Below are 22,218 nucleotides of genomic sequence, written 5' to 3' on the forward strand. Positions count from 1 at the left end.
AATGCTGGCACAGTTTTAAAACAGAGGCAATTCTCTGGGAATTAACTCGAAATTTTTCACAGAATCTCAATGAACAACTTTCCAGAGAATACATGTATACAAATAAACACATATGGATACCTAAAAGTTATCATATATATATATATATATATATATATATACACACACACACATACATACATACACAGTGATACATCACTGGCACTTACTCTTGAGTCAGGCTTTATTCTAAAAACTATCCAAAAATGGTGTTACTATTATTATCCAGTTTACAGATGAGGAAATTGAAGCACAGAGAAATAATGTAATCAACACGGGTTGTAAATAGCAGTACTGCTATTATGTGGATTCAAATCCAGTCTATTTTCAGAGTCCATACTCTTAAATTCTAAACCACTTTACTATTCTACTCTGCACATGCATGGGTCAGTACAGACTGAATGAAGGACAGAACAACAGAAAGGACAGAGAATGGGAAAGAGAGCATGAGTTTAGAGACAGAACATGGGCAGACATATAGGAAGACTGAGCAAACCAGTAATCCACAATCCAAATCATTAGCAAAATGAAAGAAACAGAGAGAGATTTCTACTTTTATTTCTTAATTTTTATACTTACCTAGAAAAGCAAAAAAAGATGTAAATTATGTTTGTAGCTAACTCAACACTTTGTTTCCAGTCTTCTCTTAGGACTCTTGCTAATGCACCAAGGGCAGTTTCTAATGACATAAGAAACATATAAAAATGATCATTTGCCTTGCCTGTAGTATAAAGGGTGATTGGTTTTAAATGTCTACTTATTAATAAATAACAAAGCTAAGCTAGAACTGGAATAAAAAAGGAAGGTGTTTCTTTCCAACACAGAAAGCTGTTTTTAAAATTGAAATACAGCTTTTACTTAAAAACTCATAACATGTAACTTTAAGTCTCTAACTATAAACAGAAAAGTAAAATATGATTTAGATAAAGTAACATGGTAAGTACATTGAGTGACAAAAAAATAAAAAGACAATTTATTTTTTAATTTGTATTTCCACTTATAATCTTGCTACTACAGTGCCATTTTTTTGTTTGTTTTTTAACATCTGATTTAATGTGTTTGTGAAGAAGGAAAAAACTAGAATCAGTCTAAAAAATAATGAGCAGTTTAGCAGGCTAACACTAGCTCCATTGAAGCAAATTAATAAGCAAATAAAACTTACACACATAAAAATAAATCTATTTTAATATTATGTTAAATTAATGCCAACAGACATAAAACAAAAAATCTTTCATAAAATTAGCTTCAGGGTAGAATAAACATCTCTGCTAGATTTTTATCTTGAGAAAGGGAAAAACTTAATGAACTGATTAATGAGAATTACCAAATGCTAAGTAAACATAAAATAATGAGACCAGTTTCAAATTAGAATTGTTACACAGCTTACCGATGCTTAAAATATTAAAGCATTAAAAAATATCTGTGTTATACAGAGATCATAATTCAACTTTCTATAATAGGCATTCAGAATCTACTGTACTTTATGGACTGCATTACTAGTATTAGTTATGGTAATGAAAGTGTTCAACTTATTTTTGCTCTTTGGTCATTCAGAATATGAAACTATTATTAATCTACTTAGGAACTTTTCAAGCTAAAAAACATCCTACAATATCATTTCATAATGTTATTAATACTCACAATGCAGAGCACTGGTATACCATATGCTTTGAACAAAACTGTCTGGAGTCAAGTAAATAGATAGGCAACATACATTAATATGTAAAAGCTCCACAAAGTTCTACCTAAAGAACCAGGTAAGTTTTTTATTCAGTATTAATGAAAAGTATTTCACCACTATAATCCAGAGGAACCAGTATTTCTTAGAATATACAGCTGACCCTTGAACACACTGGTATGAATTCTGTGGATTATTATTGGAAAGAAACATAGAAGTTGACAAATGACTAGGAGGGAAGGCAAATGAAAGATGCAGAGAAGTCTGAGACAGCAGGGCTCTTGCCTGCTCCTGGCATGCCTCACATCACTCACTATCTGTTGGAAGGTAGGTTCATCGAGGTCTTGAACTGAGAGGTACATATGAACCAGCTCTGGGAAGAGATTGTTACTGAGGTGGTGAGGCATGGTCAGTCACAGGCCAGAATCGGCCAAGGACCACAGAATAACTTGCCATCCTCCCTCAGCCCTCCACTATCCCCCACCCAGGAGTAACAAGTCCAGAACAATGGGGCCAAGAGCACCAAGCAGGAACCTGGGATGCAGAGTGGACAGCAGGGAGGTTGCTGTCCGTGGTGCTGAAATCTCTCCTAAGTGGGGAACTAACTCCTCCAGGGAACTGGCAGCTCACTACTTGCCAGCATCTCCTATAACCAGAAACTGCATTAGAACTTCATAAAGGGGGTCTCGTCTGATGGAGCAAGCAACCTAGATAGACAGGTGAAAGTGTTCTGCCTTCACTCAGATTCCATGTATACAAATACTTCCCACATTCTTGGGTATGGAAGCAAGGAACGGGTGCCACTCCATGATCCAGCTTAACTTTGGTTGGGGACAAGGAGAGGTGTGGTGCCTTGTTCTATTACTGTACCGTATGCAGTTAAGTTTCTTAAAAGTCAAAAATTACATATGTATTTTTGACTGGAGGGGGGAGCTACACCCCTAAACCATCCTCTCCATTGTTCAAGAGTCAACTGTGCTTTGGAAAATAATGTACTATAATGTCATGAATTTAGGTATATGGCTAATAACCTATTTTCCAAATTTCATTTCATTTTTCTCCATTAGTATAGAATAGAAAAGTGTCTCAATAAAAATATAGCTATGGGAATTGTACATAGATCATCAAGAAATAGCCAAAATAAAATTATGAAGTTTACTGAAGGCCAAAATATAACCCAAAATCAATTTATCAGTGAAATGCAATCATAATTAAAATTCCATTATAATTTTTTAGAGCATATGATAAAACAATCTCAAAATAATTTATTAAGAAAATGTATAAGACCAGCAACACCTATTTAAAAAAAATCAACAAATTGGAACATTTCTCCTACCTACTCTAAAACTCTAGTCAAAATACAAAACAAAACATAACAAAACAAACAGTATAATAGTGGTATGCAAATTATCAAATAGATCAATGGAAAAGAAAAAAAAAGCATTAAAATATACCTATGAATATACCAGAACAGTACATGGCAAGAATAGGTTTTTAAGAAGTATCTATTGAATAACTGAATGCCAGGCATTTAACAGAAAAGACATTTCAAATCTTTGGGGAAAGGAGTATTCACTAACTAGGTTGGAATAACTGGCTATTAAATATGCAAAAAAATTTACATCTCTACTTTCTACTTTCAATAAAAATGAATTTCAGGGCCAAGCATTTCTGTAACCAAAGTAAGGACCTCTGAAGATCCATTTCTCTATTAGTGTATTAAAACACTGGTAGAGTTTTTACCAGTTTAACTGGTAATAAAAGTCCTTCAGAAGAGAATAGTACCATTAATGCTTTATTTTTATTGTTTAAATTAAATGATATGTGAATTCTTCACAGTAGTTAAGTGTTATGGTCTTAAGTTAAAAAATTTTCATAAGAAGGTAACAAAGATCTGGGAAACAAATGCATTCCTAACTTTGGTATAATGTTAGCTTTCTCTTTTGTAATAAACTTAAAAACCATATAATACAACAAATTTTCTATTTTTAATATTTATAGATATAAATCACCATTCAATAGCAGTTCTTCCAAGTTATCAGGATTTCGAGCAAGCTGCAGGATCAAAGCAGAACCACGAACTTTGTCAGGAATATCTTCATATAGTAACTCAATGTATTCATCCATGTCATTAATGTTAGCAACTTCATCAATCTGAAAGAAAGGAAGAGGAAGTACTCTAAAAGAACAACAATGTTCAACAAAGCTACTGTCAAAAGAAGGATATTTTATGGTCAATATATTGCCCTTTTAATAACAGACAAGTTTTCAAAGTACTCATAGTCCTTTCATAGAGGGGAAAATTAGACCTCTGGGTGCTAGGAATCCAATACAAAAGTAGTTATATATTATATAAAAATAAGATATATACTCTAAAATTGGCCTATTAATATAAAGTATCTTAAATGTAATACAAAATAATTTAGTTCTACTTCAATAGGTTAATTGGTATTTCAAAATATAACGCAATAAGAATATTTAAAACACTTCAAAACTTACTTGTCAAAGTAAATATATCTAAAAAACATGTCACTAACTTTTGCCTGTATGTAATACTGAATATCTATCTTTCCAGGTTCTAAGTTCAATAATTTTTAAAATTTCCATATCTATTTAATGTTATTATATGAATTATTGATGGGAAAATGGAACAACCTTACAATCAATCAGTTATCTATTAGATCAGAATACAGTCTTACCTCCATTCCTTCAAAAGGAGGTGGATCTTTAGGCTTGCTTGATTTTTCTTTTTTTTCTGTAAAAAGATTTTTTTTTTTAATGAGAAGAACTAAGTTTTTAGAGTTACTGGGCAATTTTTATTTTTAGCAGCTGACTTCAATTATGGCTGAGTTGAGGATCTTAAAACTGAATAGTTTATAAAATCATCTTTTTCCCAATAAATTAAAAATTCAAAACTGTTCACCTATAATCCATCTGTTCTAATGAGGATATCAAGGAGAGTATAAATGATCCCAAAGTCATAATTTCATTTCCTCCTTTGTTACTACCTTTTTGGGTATGTAAACAGCCAGACTCGCCAACAAGAAGCAAAATAGTCCCTTCTTAACTCACATTTAAGATGGGAGGAGGAAAATCAATAAGGCAACAATACATTAATAAGTTGAGTAATATAAAAACTAAAATGGAAAAAAAATCACTGAAGGTAAGGAATCACATAAATTAAGTATTACTATTTTGTTTCAATCACTTTTAGGGTGCAAGATTCTGGCTTTGAAATAGTGAATATCAAGTAAAAAAGTTAAAAAAGAAAAATGGAATAGTTTTTAAAAAATAAGTGTGTATTTAACATAGCAACAGTATTTCATTTATGTCTTCAAAACATTAATATCTACATAAGCAGATTGATTTGAACAGATTTACCCATGTTGACATGAAAATTTCCTTATATTCATTTAATTTGGGGGGAAGAAGGTGAGAAAACTAATTTACCTTGAAAACACAGTTCAAGGGTTTTAGTAGTAAAGATACTCTAATGTAAATGCACTTGGGATTAAATTAATTAGGCATGAGGAAAGATCAATTTTAAGGACACTGTAACTCAAAATAAGTACACACACTTCTTGCTAGAATACAGGATTTACTTTGCTCACTTTGAACTTATTTATCAAAGGAGTTATCGCCCTCATTTATAGAGATCTTAAGTAGAATATTCTATCATGAAACAATAAAAATTCTTCTTAATATTTTCCTTATAGCAGTTATTATGAATAATTAACATACATTGAATGCCAGTTATGTAGTTGGATGGAATCAAATTCAAACTGCTTATTTTTGCTTTTAAATAAATTTATCATCACTTAATTCATCCAAAAATACATACTGATCACATTAGATATTATATTCAGGGCTAACTAATAAAAGTGTATGTTAGACACAAGGCATTTCATTTGCTGTAAATAGAAAAGACAGAATAATTTGAAAAAAGCCCAAGCAAATTTTCTTTTACTTCTTTCTACTTAGTATAATCAACACTTAAGCATTTATGAATTATTTCAAAGGCACCACATTTTAACTCACCAATGGTGAAAGACATGTAAACTTAATCAGTACTATGAAGTAGAATATGTATTCAATAATCTGAGATGACTTTCTATTCAAATGTCTGTATTTTTACTTTGTTTCATTTTTGGTTTAGAATATTTGATGATGTCTTCTAAAAATAATTGCTTAGCTTTAATTTTTTTTAATTTTTAATTTTTTTATTTTTATTATTATTTTTTTAAGCTTTAATATTTTAATGGCTTGGTTATTTATGAAGAAATTGAAGACAGAAGAATGGCAACAAGGAAGACATTATGAATGAAAAAGCAATATTTTCCTAAGAAAGATTCATAAAACTTGTATCTTTAGGATAGTTGAAAACATATGACATATATTTTAACATTTAAATGCTTGAGTAACCCATTCAAATTATAAATTAAATCTCTATAAGAAATTTAGAAAATATAAATCTAATTGTGTAGAGAAAATAGATTTTGCCGCCCCAAATTCTCTCCTTTCATTATTCTAGAGTCAATATGACAGACATTTGCTTTTTCACTCCTTACCTCAGCATATATGTACACAAACATACACACACACAATATGAAATATACACAACACACACACACAAACATACAGACACAAACACAAACATACACACCTACCACAATATGAAACAGAAACAGATCATTTTGCATAGAAGTATCTAATACAGAGCCTTCCTGCAGGAAACTAATAGGTTTATTCTTTCATTCATTACTTACTTATAGCACTGGAAAAATAAAATAAAACAATAACAAAACAAACCCCATGATTGAAATATCAAAAGCAAAAACTATAGTTAAAGAACTCTGGTTATGCATTAAAAAGTAAGGAATTATACTTACCTTTTCCTGACAATGAATCCCGGCGGTTCTGTAGATAGTACAACAGCTGTTCTACCTCATTTAATTTTGAGGGATGAATAAGTTTACATTCTTCAACCACCTTCCGTGCCAGGGAAGTTATATCTGTGTTGGCATTGAGACTCTTAAGACGAATGCTGTAAGCATATCAAAAATTTCCAACTCAGGTAATACCAAAGTAAGTGATAAAAATACTACTTCCAAATAAATAGTTATAAAGTATTTAAAGGTACCTGACACAGACTCTTTTAGTAAAATAAAATAAAGTATTAGATGTAATTAGGCTTAGAAAAATGCAAACAAATGATTTCTTTGAACTGGACAGGCAAGATCACAAAAGGAACATAAAATCTACATCTTACTCTTCTAGACAAGATAGCATATCTTGTCTAAGACAGGTATCTTGTTTTAAAACAGTCTTTCTGACAATATATATGAAGTCTTAATCATTATTGGATATGAGAATCCATATTGCCAAAAATAAGTAATTTTCTTGACCAAACTCACAATTATTTAACTTGGGACACACACATAATATCAGTATTTTCAGATTCAATTGTTCTGGTGGAAACAATTGACAATGTACATGGATTTGTGGTACCAGGGAGAGCCATGAAGACACAAAATTAGGTTCAGGTGAAAACTCAATTGGTGGCAAAAGACTCAAGCAGATGTACCCATGTATGGCTTACATTCAAAAAGAGAAACATTAACAAAGTAGCCACTGTGTGGAATTATTTTTTGGTGAAGACAGCCGATGTTGGAAGAGACATCAAGATATTAGATGCAGTTGGGACAGAGATCTCTGAAAAATGCTTTGTCCTCAGCATCTGTGAAATCATTATTCAAATACTGATGATCTGAAATAAGTGCAGCATAGTGATTTATATATTATTCCCAGCTAAACAGTCTTCCCTCGATCTGGTCCTCCCAGGATTCTACAAATTACCTAATAGTCTTTAACAAATTCCTTTTATGCTTAAATTCCCTAGAGTGGTGGGGTACCTGGGTGGCTCAGTGGTTGAGCATCTGCCTTCAGCTCAGGTTGTGATTCCAGGATCCTGGGATTAAGTCCCACATCAGGCTCCCTGCGGGAAGCCTGCTTCTCCCTCTGCCTATGTCTCTCTCTCTCTCTCTCTCTGTTTCTCTCATGAACAAATAAAATCTTTTAAAAAAATGTGCAGAAATGGCTTCTAATGTATGCGACAACCAGCAATACTTAGTCCATTTAAGTTTTCTTTAATCTATTTATCTTCCTACAGTTTTAAATCTTTTAAACTATTTATTTTTGTATAATTTTAGCTGCATATCCAGAAGGCATCACGTGGTGCCTTTACAACAACTGATGAAACAAAACTGATACATTATCACTGAATGAAGTTCACAGTTTACATTAGGGTTCACTCTTTGTGTCCTATAGTTCTCTAGGTCTTGAATGTATAATGCCATGGATACACCATTACAGTATCATACAAAATGGTTTTACTGGCCTAAAAATGCCCTGTGCTTCACCTATTCTCCCCTCCCTCATCCCTTGAACTCCTGACAGCCTCTAATCTTTCTACTTTCGTTTTTTCTTTTCTAGAATGTCACATATTAGAATCTTTCCAGTCTGGCATCTTTCACTTATATGCATTAATATAGTAAGGTACCTCAAATGTGTTTTCACATCTTGATAGTTGATTTCTTTTTAGCCCCGAATTGTACTTGGTTATATGAATGCACCACAGTTTGTTTACCCGCTTGCCTGTTGAAGGATACCTGGCGTGCTTCCAATTTTTGACAATTATAAATTTTCTACAAACATTAATTCTCCTGTTTTTGTGTGGACATGTGTTTTCAACTCATTAGAGTTCATATCTAGAAACACAACTGCTGGATTATATGGTAAGCCTATGTCTAACTTTGTAAGAAATTGCCAAACTGTCTTCCAAAGTAGTTATAATACCATTTTATATTCCCACTAATAATGAATGAGTTCCTGTTGCTCTATATCCTCACCAGCATTTGGTGCTGTCAATGTTTTGGATTTTACCTATTCCAATAGGTATGTAGTGGTATATTGATTTGATAAAGTAGATTTTTCTATCCTTTTTTAGATCTATTTTCTACCAAGATATATATTAACAATCTGACTCATCTTCTTTCTATCCAAGGTAATAGATTTTCTTCTTTCAGTGTGTATGCCTCTCCCCTAACTCCTTCCCTCATTATAAAAGACAAAGAAAAAACAGGTAGGGCTAGAATTTTTAGAAAATGTCAACCAGGGATCCCTGGGTGGCGCAGCGGTTTGGCGCCTGCCTTTGGCCCAGGGCGCGATCCTGGAGACCCGGGATCGAATCCCACGTCGGGCTCCTGGTGCATGGAGCCTGCTTCTCCCTCTGCCTGTGTCTCTGCCTCTCTCTCTATCTCTCTGTGACTATCATAAATAAATAAAAATTTAAAAAAAAAAATGTCAACCATATGTTTACTGATTATACTCATAGTAAGAAATCAGAACCTCATTAGGCAGTCCATACCTACTAAGAACATCAAAAACCTACAAGAAAAATACCCAAATTATTTTTGGTCCATAATCATCAGTATCTTATAAAGAAATCTTGAGAAAACTGGGACTCCGTTGAAGATGGGGCTTAAATATTCCTTTACCTAATAAGGGAAAATGAAATATAGTACAAGTCTTTTAGACCTGGGCCATAGCACTGACTACCCCAATTTAATGACAATTTCACTTTGTATTTGTCTCAGCCTATATGAGTGTCCCTCTCAAAATCCTTATCCCCTCAAAATCCTTATCCCCACTTGCTGCCATTGCTAAAACTTCTTGAAGTATCAACAAACTACATTCTCCTTTTGGTCCTACAGTGATTTCTCTCCAAACCTTGCGCAGCCACAGTTGAGTATCACAAGGTTGAATTACTTAGGTTTTCCCTTACTGAAGTTTAAATCCACGTACTATCTAGCCATAGTTGGTAGTAACTCCTGCCAAGTGGTTGACACTTGGGTGAATGTATCCTTTGTCTAAAAAGTCCATGGATTTCCAAGCAATAACAACATTCTCATTTAATTCTAGCTGAAGGAGGCTACTTACTGCATTCTTAAGAACTAAAAATGAAATCTCTCTCACCTGAAATGTGGATATCTGAAGTTCTAAAGGCAAAGACTAATCTGCTACCTTCTTTGGAAGTCAAATTAATAAGATCTCAAGAGATTTTTACATGTTCTCAAAATGCACAAAATTCAGGCAGCAATAAGAAACACATTAATGGAAGAGAAAGTGTAAGAGGACACAGTCTAAGTACTGTGTGTGTGTATATATGTGTATTTTCTTCAGTTTAGCGGATTATCCAAGGACTCAGTTATTTTAATGAAGTATCTGTGTAATTTAGTCTCCTAACACAAAAAAGGAAGATGGATTAGGGATCTTACTAAGATATTAGGCAGTTTCTCTTTGCAGGCTGCTACACACATGGAATTTCTTAATTGCAGCACTATTAAAATTTGGAGCCAAATCATTCTTTGTTTGTAGGTGGCTATCTTGCACATTGTAGGATGGTTAGCAGTATCCTGTCCTCTATCCACTAGATTTCCAATAGGATTCCTCCAGTTACAACAATCAAAAATGTCCCCAGGTATTACCAAATGTTCCCTGGGGGAAAAAAATCACAGCCAATTGAGAACCACTGCTATATATTTAAAATACAGTATTTTTCAGTGTGCTACACCACCAGAACATACTAGTACTTTTTTTTTAATTTTTATTTATTTATGATAGTCACAGAGAGAGAGAGAGGCAGAGACACAGGCAGAGGGAGGAGCAAGCTCCATGCACAGGGAGCCCGACGTGGGATTTGATCCTGGGTCTCCAGGATCGCGCCCTGAGCCAAAGGCAGGCGCCAAACTGCTGCGCCACCCAGGGATCCCCATACTAGTACTTTTTAACTAGTTAAAACTCTTTTAACTTTGTTCCCAAATCAAAAATTTTTTTTAAAGGGAGGGAGAGATGTTGGAGAGAATACTAGGTAACCTCAAACCTTCTTTACTTCCACAACACTATGGAAGAAGGGCAAGACAATTAGCAGCACAACTAATAGATTAATGAAAAAGGCCAGTTTCCAATGGGCTCCTGAAAATATTATAAAAGAAGGAAGGAAAGTATGTAGGATGTCAGGAGATATAAGCTCAACTCATTGAGTCAGAAATGCTCATTTTATTACTAACATCTTTCATAGGGCTAGACTTTTAAGGGATGAATTAAAAGTACATGCCCCATTTGGGAATTCTAGAATTCATAGTATTTTCTACAGTTCCAGGGAAAAAAGAATACAGACAGGATCCCCTAAAATAGACATTTCCTAAATTAAGCAAAAAAGTCTCACATAATCATATCTTTTATTATTGATTTCACAAGTTGTAGTAGTTTATATTCTATTATATGCATTTACTAAATGGGATAAATTAGAAATGATATTTTTCAAGAAGCCCCATCATGCTTATGTAAACCTGATCTTCTCTGGAATAAATATACTCTGATTTTTTAGTTTAATATAGTCTCTGCTTCACTAAGATGAAGTATGTCTAGAAGAATGCTATAACCATCTATCATCTATAGATGATACAAATACCATCAGATTTCTACACAATTTGTATAAGGTTCACTACTTTCAAAACATACACAAATGAAAAAAACTTACATCTTTTGGCATTCCTTTCGTTCTCCCAACATGGGATCACCCATTTCTCCAAGAATAGTAGCTTCCACTTCATACTGAACAATGAGTGCTTTTTCTGATGGATGTACATCAATATTTCCTCCTTTAACTTTCCTATATGATAAAAAGAGACAGATTAAAAACTCACAAAATGTTCATGGTTTTTACCGAGTTTCTAGTTCCAAAAGCATGTGGGTTGGATTAACATATGCATTTAAATTATATTTTCTCTTGACTTGGACCAAGAAACAAGTCTTTTTCTCCAAGTCTGTAAACTCTGTACTATACTTATTATGCTTAGTCTTGCAGAAAGCACCTTAATAAATAGCTATACCTGAGGAAGAAATACATTTACACAAAGAACCATGCATAAAAGCAAGTCAATAAAATAAATAAAATGTTCTGGAGAGAATAACCTCAAACAAAAATTAGCAATTCAAAAACAAAGAAGCTGCCCAAAAACTTATATTTTATTTTCTATTTCATTTTTTTGTTTTATTTCTTCTCTTTTCTTTTTACATGGGTTCATGCATGGAGCCAAGTGCAGGGCTTGAACTCATGATCCTGAGATCAAGACCGGAGCCAAGATCAAGACTCAGAGGCTTAACCAACTGAGCCACCCAAGCACACCGCAAAATTTATATTTAAAAAATCAATCTGCCTAACAATTAGCCCATTAACTGTAATACAAAATGACATGAAGAAATTATGTAAACTTCAATATTTATTATGTATCATCTTATATGACTCTGTAAATTGTGGCATTAGTACCTAATCATTTTTCAAATCATACATTTTTTATAGTTATACATCTCAAATTATAGTGTCACTAGTAGTTCCCATGGAAAGTTCCTATATATATCATCCTTCCGAGCTTCTAGAGTTTATACAATGAATGTTTAATTATTGAAAACCAATGACAAATTAATTCCTTGTCACTTGGCCGCATTTGAAGGTGACAAGTTGTACTCAAAGAGATTAAGCAATAGGAACAGATAAATTTCTCCCTGTGGTCACAGTGGGCTAGGGGGCATTTTAGCCTGATGAGAAGAAACACAAATATGACAATGTCTTAAATTGATTCCAATAATTAGAAACCCAAAGCTTTTCCTTCTGTTAGAAATAAATGGCTTCTTATGTATATTTTCAGTGTAATTTTTAAAATGATCTTTTCATCAGAATTCTTCAAGTAAAAAAAAAAAAAGCTAAGACCATGGAGATGGAGTCTGTATTGGGACCATGACTAAGACTCAAGTAGAGAGACAGAGTGGGAAATCAAATATAACAGTGCTAGAGTGTAGGTACATCAGCAACTAAACTGACAGTAAGGTGTTCAGAACAAAGCTGGTAAAGAATGGAAGCAACTAGGAACCAGGCAGGCCAGTAAAAACAGGAAATCAGATAAACACACATATACTAAACAGGATGGTACAGAGTCCAAAAGGTAAGATAAATGGATACAAGTCGACGTTAGCAATTAAAAGCTAAAGAAATCACAGGAATCAAAAGAACTAAGAAGAGCTTAAAAAAAAAAAAAGATGTACTAAATAAGAAGCACTACACAAACTAGCTTAATTATAAAGCAAACTAGTTATTTGTTTCCTGATGAGATGGAGAGCAAACCCAGTCATGAATTTCCTATACAGAAAGGGGCAAATTCAATGAAGAGAATCATAAGGATAAAAAATGGAGATCTTATGAGAAGTCTCCTACCACCACTTTCACAGTAGGTCTTCCACGTACCAAGAGGTGAGATAGAAGCTTAACTGCTGTCTTCTGGTCTGATATCTTGCCTTTCTCAAAGAAATTAAATAGATCAAAGAATCTTCCCACTTCTTGCTAGTGTGTGTGTGTGTGTGTGTGTGTGTTTTAAAGAGTAATAAATTCATTCAATTTTTAAAAGTTTATCACTAAAGCAGGTTATGTTTTTATAGGAAAAGTAGAACACCGAAATTGCAAAGAAAAAAATAAACTCAAAAACCTAGAAGAAAAAAAAAAAAACTAGAAGAAACCAATTTTAAAAATTTAGCACATGTACATTCAGATATTTTTCTACCAAATATACATAATAGAGTGGCAGCTCTAGACTTTCTTTATAGGAGAGGCCTAAGGGTAACAATCTGGTAGAGTTGAAACTACATTGAATGGTACTTTACATTAGAGTAACACAAGTTATTGTTTATATCAATGTGGGACCTGATGGAAATTATGGATGGATAAACCCCTCCCATTCTCCCTGGCATTGTAACTGAATATATAAAATACATATAGGGACGCCTGGGTGGCTCAGCAGTTGGGTGCCTGCTTTTGGCCCAGGTTGTGATCCCAGCATCGGGGATCAAGTCCCACGGTGGGCTCCCTGTGAGGAGCCTGCTTCTCCCTCTGCCTATGTCTCTGCCTCTCTGCCTCTCTCTCTCTCTCAAATAAATAAATCAATCTCAAATAAATAAAATAAAATACATATATTACAACTAAGCTCATATTATACTAATAGTAACATACATTTAAAACTTACTATGTAGTCACTTTATGACAATGCTTTGCCTTTAGAAATTCATACACTCAGATTACAGATTCTCCATTTGTTGAACACCTTGATTCCTTATTTCTAACTGATGCTGAACAAAATTTACACATTTACAAAACATTCAAAATCATTATAGGGCACTTGATTGCTTTACAAAGTAGTTCTGTAAAGGCTAAAAACATTTTGTAATTCAGTTACTCTACGTATGATACAAATATTTCAACACTGACAACCATGGCTTCAAATTCTAGTTCAGTTGGTAAAATATTCCAGCTTATTTGGATACTGTTATGAATTATGTCTGCATGCAACCTATAACACGTACATATCTGCTGATGATAATTTAGTATGAAAAATTTTCCAAACCAATGTGCCTCACCAAACTTATATTTGAATTATCGCCACAAAATGAATAATTTTATCTTAAAGCTGAACTTTCAAACTGAATTTAACATGGTAATCATAATGATGTCAGATGTTTACGTATCAAGAGAATGAACTTTCAAATGCTTTACCTGGAACCCATGTATTAGATTTTAAAAAATTTAACTAATTATTGGAATTAACTGATTTTTCTATTTGAAGCATCATATGACACATATCAAAACTGCTATCTTTTAACTGTAAATTTTTTCAACAAATGGAGCCTTCTCAATAACAGCTCTATTTTTTTATATACATAAGAAAACCAGAACCTAAAATATGCGAAGTTAATTTAGAAAAATCATTTTTCAATACCAATGTGAAGTCTATGCTTCACAGAGTGATATAAAAATATATCTTCTAGCACTCTATGTAATAGTTGTCATTCTGGGGGTACAATGTTCTTAATAATTTCTGAAGTACATCCTAATGTTTCCAGACTTTATGTGGTTGATGATATCATTATGATCCTTAAAGAGAAAATAAATGCTGACATTACATTACACATTCATCAATTTTCTAGAACAACAAAAATTCATTATCTTTCATTAAACAGGTACTCAAAAACAAAACAAAACAAAAAAAACTATTGCTGTTGAAAGAATTTACTCCAAGCTTCCATTCAAGATGGTAGCATGGGAGGATTCTGAACTCCCATAGATACATCACATCTGCAGCTACATACGAAAAACTTTCCTCTGGATGTAGAAAAGGGGGAACCCTCTTGCACTGTTGGTGGGAATGCAAACTGGTGCAGCTACTCTGGAAAACAGTGTGGAGGTTCCTCAAAAAGTTAAAAATAGAGCTACCCTATGACCCAGCATTTGCACTACTAGGGATTTACCCCAAATATATGGATGTAGTGAAATGCTGGGACACCTGAACCCCAATGTTCATAGCAGCAATGTCCACAATAGCCAAACTGTGGAAGGAGCCATGATGTTGTTGAAGGCAACAAATGAATGGATAAAGAAGATATGGTGTGTGTGTGGTGTGTGTGTGTGTGTATATATGTATATATATATAATGGAATATTACTCAGCCATCAGAAAGGACGAATACCCACCATTGGCACCATTGGTCTTGATGTGGATGGAACTAGAGGATATTATACTGAGTGAAGTAAGTCAATCAGAGAAGGACGATCATCATATGGTTTCACTCATACAGGGAATATAAGAAATAGTAAAATGATTATAAGGGAAAGAAGGGAAACTGAGTGAGAGAAATTAGAAAGGGAGACAAATAATGAGAGACACCTAACTCTGGGAAACAAAGGGTGGTGGAAGGGGAGGTGGGTATGGGGTTGGGGTAACTGGGTGACAGGCACTGAGGAGGGCACTTGATGGGATGAACACTGGGTGTTATACTATATATTGGCAAATTGAACTAAAATTAAAAATAAATAAATAAATAAATAAATAAAGCCATTCAAGTGTTAAAGACATAAAACACATACACACAATGAAAAATAAATAAAAACTTAAGAAGAAGAAGAAGAAGAAGAAGAAGAAGAAGAAGAAGAAGAAGAACACCACCACCACCACCACCACCTTCCTTCTGGGGGTAAAAAACACCTAAAAACTAGCTGAGTGACTCCTACACATTAAGTGAATGAGAAAAAAATCCACATTGAAGTGGGTAGGAGAAACCAAGATACAATCTCACCACAAACCCCACCCCTGCCAATGTGTAGTGACTTATAATCAGGAGGGAACTCACAAACCTGAGCTTCAGCCTGAGGAGCAAAGGGTTTGAACCCTATATCTGATACCTCAACTTTTAAAGACCTACACCTGGAAGATGAGCCCTAAAATGCCTAGCACTGAAAACCAAGAAGGCTTGTGTTCATGAGACCCACAAGGCTAGAGTGAACAGAGAACAGTTCATCTGAGGCAGAAGAAAGGATGAGTGAATTCAAAGACAGGGCAGTGGAACTCACCCAATCAGGAACAAAAAGAAAAAAATAATAAAGGAGTGCCTGAGTGGCTTAGTCAGTTAAGTGCCTGATTCTTGATTTCAGCTCAGCTCCTGATCTCAGGGATCCTGGGACTGAGACACATGTTGGGCTCCTTACTCAGCAGGGAGTTTGCTTCTCCCTTTCCCTCTGCCTCTGCCCCATACTTGTGCACATTCTCTCTCAAATAAATAAAATCTTCATAAAAAAGACTACAATAAGAGAAAAAGGAGATTATATAATAACAAAGGAGTCAATCCAACAAAGGGGTATAAAATCTGTAAATATTTATGCATCTAACATAGGATCACATAAACATATAAAGAAAATATTAGCAGACCTAAACAGAGAAATAAACAGCAATACAATAGTACTAGGGGACTTTAATGCCCCACTTTCATAAATGGGTAGATCATCCAGACTGAAAGTCAATAAGGAAACATTGGTTTTTAAATAATACATTAGACCAGATAGTCTTAACAGACATAAATAGAACATTCTATCCAAAAGGAACAGAATACATATTCTTTTCAAGCATACATGGAACATTCTCCAAGACAGATCATATGTTAGGCCACAAGACAAGTTTTAATATTTAAAGATTGAAATATATCAAGCATCTTTTCTGACCACAATAATATAACACTAGAATCAATTACAAGAAGAAAACCAAAAAATTCACAAATATGTGGAGATTAAATAACATATCACTGAACAATCAACGGGTCAAAGAAATCAAAAGAGAGCTCAATACCTTGAGACAAATGAAAATGGAATTACAACATACCAAATCAAAGTATGCAGCAAACACAGTTCTAAAAGGGAAGTTCATAAGGATAAACATCTGCATCAAGGAAGAAAGATCTCAAATAAACAAGGTTCCTTTATACGTCAAGGAACTAGAAAAAAGAACAAACCCCAGAAGCACCTGGGTAATGTAATTGGTTAAGTGTCCGACTCAGTTTTGGCTCAGGTTGTGATCTCAGAATCATGAGATTGATCCATATCAGGCTATACACTCGGCCTGGAGTCTGCTTGAGATTTTCTCTCCCTCTCCTCCTGCCCCTCCCTCCAGCTCTTTCTCCAAAACAAATAAATCTTAAAAAAAAAAAAAAAAAAAAAAAAAGAAGAAGAAGAACAAAGCCCAAAGTTAGTAGAAGAAAGGAAATAACAAAGAGCAAAGTGAAAATAAATTAAATAGACCCTAAAGGGACAAGAGAAAAGATCAAACTACAAGATGACTGGCAAGACTTTAGCTAGATCCACCAAGAAAAAAAGAGATAGGACTCAAAAAAATAAAGTCAGAAACAAAAGAGGAAACATTACAACTGATAACACAAAAATACAAAAGGATCCTGAGTTTTAACAATTAATTATACACCAACAAATTTAACAACAAGGAAGAAATGGGCAAAATTCTAAAAAACATTCAACGTAGCAAGACTGAATCATAAATAGAAAATATGAACAGACCAATTATTAGTAAGGGATTGAATTAGTAATCAAAACTGTCCCAACAAACAAAAGTCCAGACCTAACAGCTTCACTGGTTAATGTTACCAAATATTCAAAGAATTAATACCAACCATCCTCAAACTCTTCCAAAAAATAGAACAGGAGAGAATACTTATAAACTCCTTTAACAAGGCAAGCATTACCTTGATACCAAAACCAGACAAAGACACAAGAAAATTATAGGCTAGTATCTCTAAAGAATACAAATGCAAAATTCTTCAACAAAATACTAGCAAATCAAATTCAAGTTTACATTAAAAGCATCATACATCATGATCAAGTGTGATTTGAGGGATACAAGGAGGGTTCAATAAATGCAAACCAATCATTATGATATACTATACAACAAAGTGCAGTATAAAAGTCATATGATTATCTTAATAGATGCATAAAACATTTGACAACATTCAACATCCATTTACCATAAAATCTGTCACCAAAATGAATATACAAAATGTACCACAACATAATAATAAAGGCCGTATATGATAAACACACAGCTAATATCATACTTTTAATGACAGAAGTCCAAGCAAGAGTAATCTGTCAAGAAAAAGAAATAATGGGCATCCAAGTCAGAAAGCAAGAAGTAAAACTGTCACTATTTGCAGATGACATGATATTATTATAAAGGAAATCCTAAAGACTCAAAAACTGTTAGAACTAATAAACTCAAGAAAGTTGCAGTTTACAAAAACCAGTATTAAATATCAGTTGCATTTCTATACAGTAATGATGAACCTCTTACAAGCAATTAAGAAAATACTCTCAATTACAATTATATCAAAAGGAATAATAATATATCTAGGAATAAATTTAACCAAGAAGGTAAAAGACATATCTACTGAAAACTAGAAGATATTGATGAAAGGGATCCCTGGGTGGTGCAGCGGTTTGGCGCCTGCCTTTGGCCCAGGGCACGATCCTGGAGACCCGGGATCGAGTCCCACGTCGGGCTCCCGGTGCATGGAGCCTGCTTCTCCCTCTGCCTATTTCTCTGCCTCTGTGTGTGTGTGTGTGTGTGTGTGTGTGTGACTATCATAAATAAATAAAAGTTAAAAAAAAATAAAAAAAAAGATATTGATGAAAGAAATCAAACATAATATAAATAATGAAAAGATATTCTGTGCTTATGGATTGGAAGAATTAATACTGATAAGGTGTCCATACCACCCAAAGAAACCTAAAAATTCAATGCAATCCCAATCAAAATCCCAATGGCATTTTTTCATAAAAATTGAATAAACAATCCTAAAATTTATATGGAATCACAAATGACCCTGAATAGCCAGAGCAATTTTGGGAAACAACAAAGCTAGGGGCATCACATTCCCTGGTTTCAAACTATATTACAAACTTAAAGTAATCAAAATAATATGGTATTTGCATAAAAACAGACACATACATCAAAATTCAGAGCCCAGAAATAAACCCACACATATATAGCTAAATGATTTACAACAACAGAGGAAGAATAAATGGTGTTTGAAAAACTGGACAGTTACATGCAAAAGAATGAAACTGGACCATTATCTTATACCATATATAAAGATTAATTCAAAATGGATTTAAGAGTGGAACATAAGACCTAAAACCATAAAACTCCCAGAAGAACATATAGGCAGTAAGCTTCTCACCATAGGTCTTGGTTTATTTCCTTTTTTTTTTTTATTTGACAGCAAAAGCAAAGGCAACAAAAACAAAAATAAATTAATTGGGACCAAATCAAACTAAAAGTCTTCTGCCCAGTAAAAGAAACAAAAAATGAAAAGGCAACTTATTAAATGGGAGAATATATTTGCCAATAATATATCTGATAATGAGTTAATATCTGAAGTATACAAAGACCTCATAGAGCTCAACAGAAAAAAATTCCAATCTGATTAAAAAATTAGCAGAGGCTCTAAATAGGCATTTTTCCAAATAAGTCATACAGATGGCCAACAGGTACATGAAAAGATGCTCAAAATCTCTAGGCATCAGTGAAATGCAAATCAAAACCACAATGAGATATCACCTCATACCTGTTAGAATGGCTATTACCTAAAAGACAAGAAATAGCAAGTGTTGGTAAAGATACGGAGAAAAGGGAACCATTGTGCACTGTTGGTGGGAATGTAAATCAACGCAGCCACTATGGAAAATCATATAGAGGTTTCTCAAGAAACTGACCATCATACTATCATATAATCCAGCAAATTCACTTCTGAGTACTTATTGGAAAGAAACAAAAACATTAACTAAAAAGATATACACACACACACAAAGATATACAAGTGGATAAAGAAAATATGGTGTATGTATATGTGTGAATCTTGCCAGTTGTAACAATATAGATGGACCTTGAGGGCATTTTGCTACGTGAAATAAGTTAGAGAAATACAAATACTGACTGATCTCACTTTTATGGGGAATCTAAGAACAAAACAAACTCAGACTCACAGATATACAGAACAGATTGGTAGTTGCCAAAGGTAGGTAGTGGCAGGTGGGCAAAACAGGTAAAGGTGCTCAAAAGGTACAAATTTCCAATTATAAAATAAAAAAGTCCTGGGGATATAATGTATAGCATAGTGATTATAGTTAATAATACTGTTTTGTATACTTGAAAATTGCTAAGAGAGTAAATCTTAAAAGTTCCCATCACAAGAAAAAACATTACTGTACAATAATGGATGTTAACTAGGCTTAATATGATGATCATTTCATAATATATACAAATACATACAAATCATTATGATGTGCACCTGAAACTTATCTGTATGTCAATTATAGTTCAATAAAAAGATTTCAAATCAATAACCTGATTTTACACCTCAAGGAACCAGAAAAAGAATAAACTAAATCCCAAGCTTGTAGAAGGCTCCTGCCTCTACAAGAAGGCTCCTGCTTCTTTCTAATAAAGATAGAGAGATACAATAGAGAATAGAGGAATGCCTGGGTGGCTAGTCAGTTAACCGTCCAACTCTTGGTTTTGGTTCAGGTCCCAATTTCAAGGTCATAAGATTGAGTTCCTCTCTCCCTCTTCCATTGCCCCTTCCAACATGCTCTCTCTCTCTCTCCCCCTAATTAATAAATCTTAAAAAAAAGAAATAGAAAATAAGCAAAAGAGAAAACAAAATCAAAAGTTGCTTCTTTGAAAAATCCACCAAAATTAGCCAACTTTTAGCTAGATTAAAAAAAAGAGAGAGACAGAAGACTCAAATTACTAGACTTGGAAATTAAAGTGGGACATTACTACTGACAGTAAATACATAAAAAGAGTACTATAAACAACTGTAAGCCAACAAATTAGATAACCTAGATAAAATGGACAAATTCCTAGAAACACATAAGCTACATAATTAACTCATAATTTCAGAAATTCTGAATAGATCCATAGTAAGTAATGAGATTAAATCAATGGTCAAAAACTTCCCAACAAAGAAAAGTCCAGGATGGCTTCACTGGTGAATTCTACCAAATATGCAAAGAAAAATCAACACCAATCCTTTTCAAACTCAAAAACTAGATAACTCATTCTATAAGATCAGCATTACTAATACCAAAGTGAGACAAAGATACCACAAAATAGAATATCTTTTATAAATACCCTTTATAAAGGGATAGTTTTATCTTTTATGAATATAGATGTAGAAGTCCTCAAAAGTACTAGCAAACAGTATCCAACAGCATATTAAAAGGATTACAAGCTATGACCAAATAGGTTCTATCCATGTATGCAAGGAAGTTCTACATATGAAAATCAATTAATGTAATATACCACATTAATAGAATAAAGAAAAAATACATGATTATTCCAATTGATGCAGAAAAAGCATTTGACAAAACCTAACACTCTTTCAAATAAAAGCATTCAATAAATTAGGAATACAGGAAAATTCCCTCAATATGATAAAGGGCATATATGAAAAAGCTACAGCTAATATTATACTCAGTGGTAAAAGAATAAAAGCTTTCCCTAAAGAACAGGAATAAGACAAGTACGCCCACTTTCACCCACTTCTATTCAATACAGTATTGGAAGTTCAAGCCACAGAATTGAGGTATAGAAAAAAAATAAAAGCATTTTCTATTGGAAAAGAATACTATATCTGCAGATGATAGGATCTCACATATTGAGAACTTTTAAAGCGAATAAATTCAGCAGTTGCAGAATACACTATGAACACAGAGAAAATCAGTTGTGTATCTATGTATTAGTAATGAAAATTCCAAAAAAGAAGTCAAGAAAACAATTCCACTTACAATCAAAAAGAATAAAATACTAAGGGGTACCTGGGTGGCACAGCCAATTAAGTGTCCACCTCTTGGTTTTGGTTTTGGTAGCAATCTCATGGTCATGAAGTAGAGCCCCACATCTGGGGAAATTCTCTCTCCCTCTCCCTTTAACGCTCCCACTCGTGCTCTATCTCTCTCGCAAATAAATAAATATTTTTTAAAAAAAGAATAAAAGTACT

The 22,218-nt window shown here is 33.6% G+C and overlaps 1 protein-coding gene across 2 annotated transcripts in view; it reads right to left on the minus strand.

The window, feature by feature from the left end:
* Nucleotides 1–22,218, minus strand: part of KIFAP3 (kinesin associated protein 3) — a 146,386-nt gene that overhangs the window by 118,133 nt on the left and 6,035 nt on the right. For both annotated transcript variants that reach the window (XM_026003320.2, XM_026003319.2), the window contains exons 2-6: nt 11,319–11,450; nt 6,607–6,761; nt 4,417–4,472; nt 3,730–3,871; nt 619–718 (exon numbers count right to left, since the gene is read on the minus strand). In XM_026003320.2, the coding sequence (XP_025859105.1) occupies nt 619–718; nt 3,730–3,871; nt 4,417–4,472; nt 6,607–6,761; nt 11,319–11,450 (585 nt within the window). The remainder of the gene's footprint in view (nt 1–618; nt 719–3,729; nt 3,872–4,416; nt 4,473–6,606; nt 6,762–11,318; nt 11,451–22,218) is intronic.

Source organism: Vulpes vulpes, chromosome 13 (assembly GCF_048418805.1).
Source record: "Vulpes vulpes isolate BD-2025 chromosome 13, VulVul3, whole genome shotgun sequence".
Lineage (NCBI taxonomy): Eukaryota > Metazoa > Chordata > Mammalia > Carnivora > Canidae > Vulpes > Vulpes vulpes.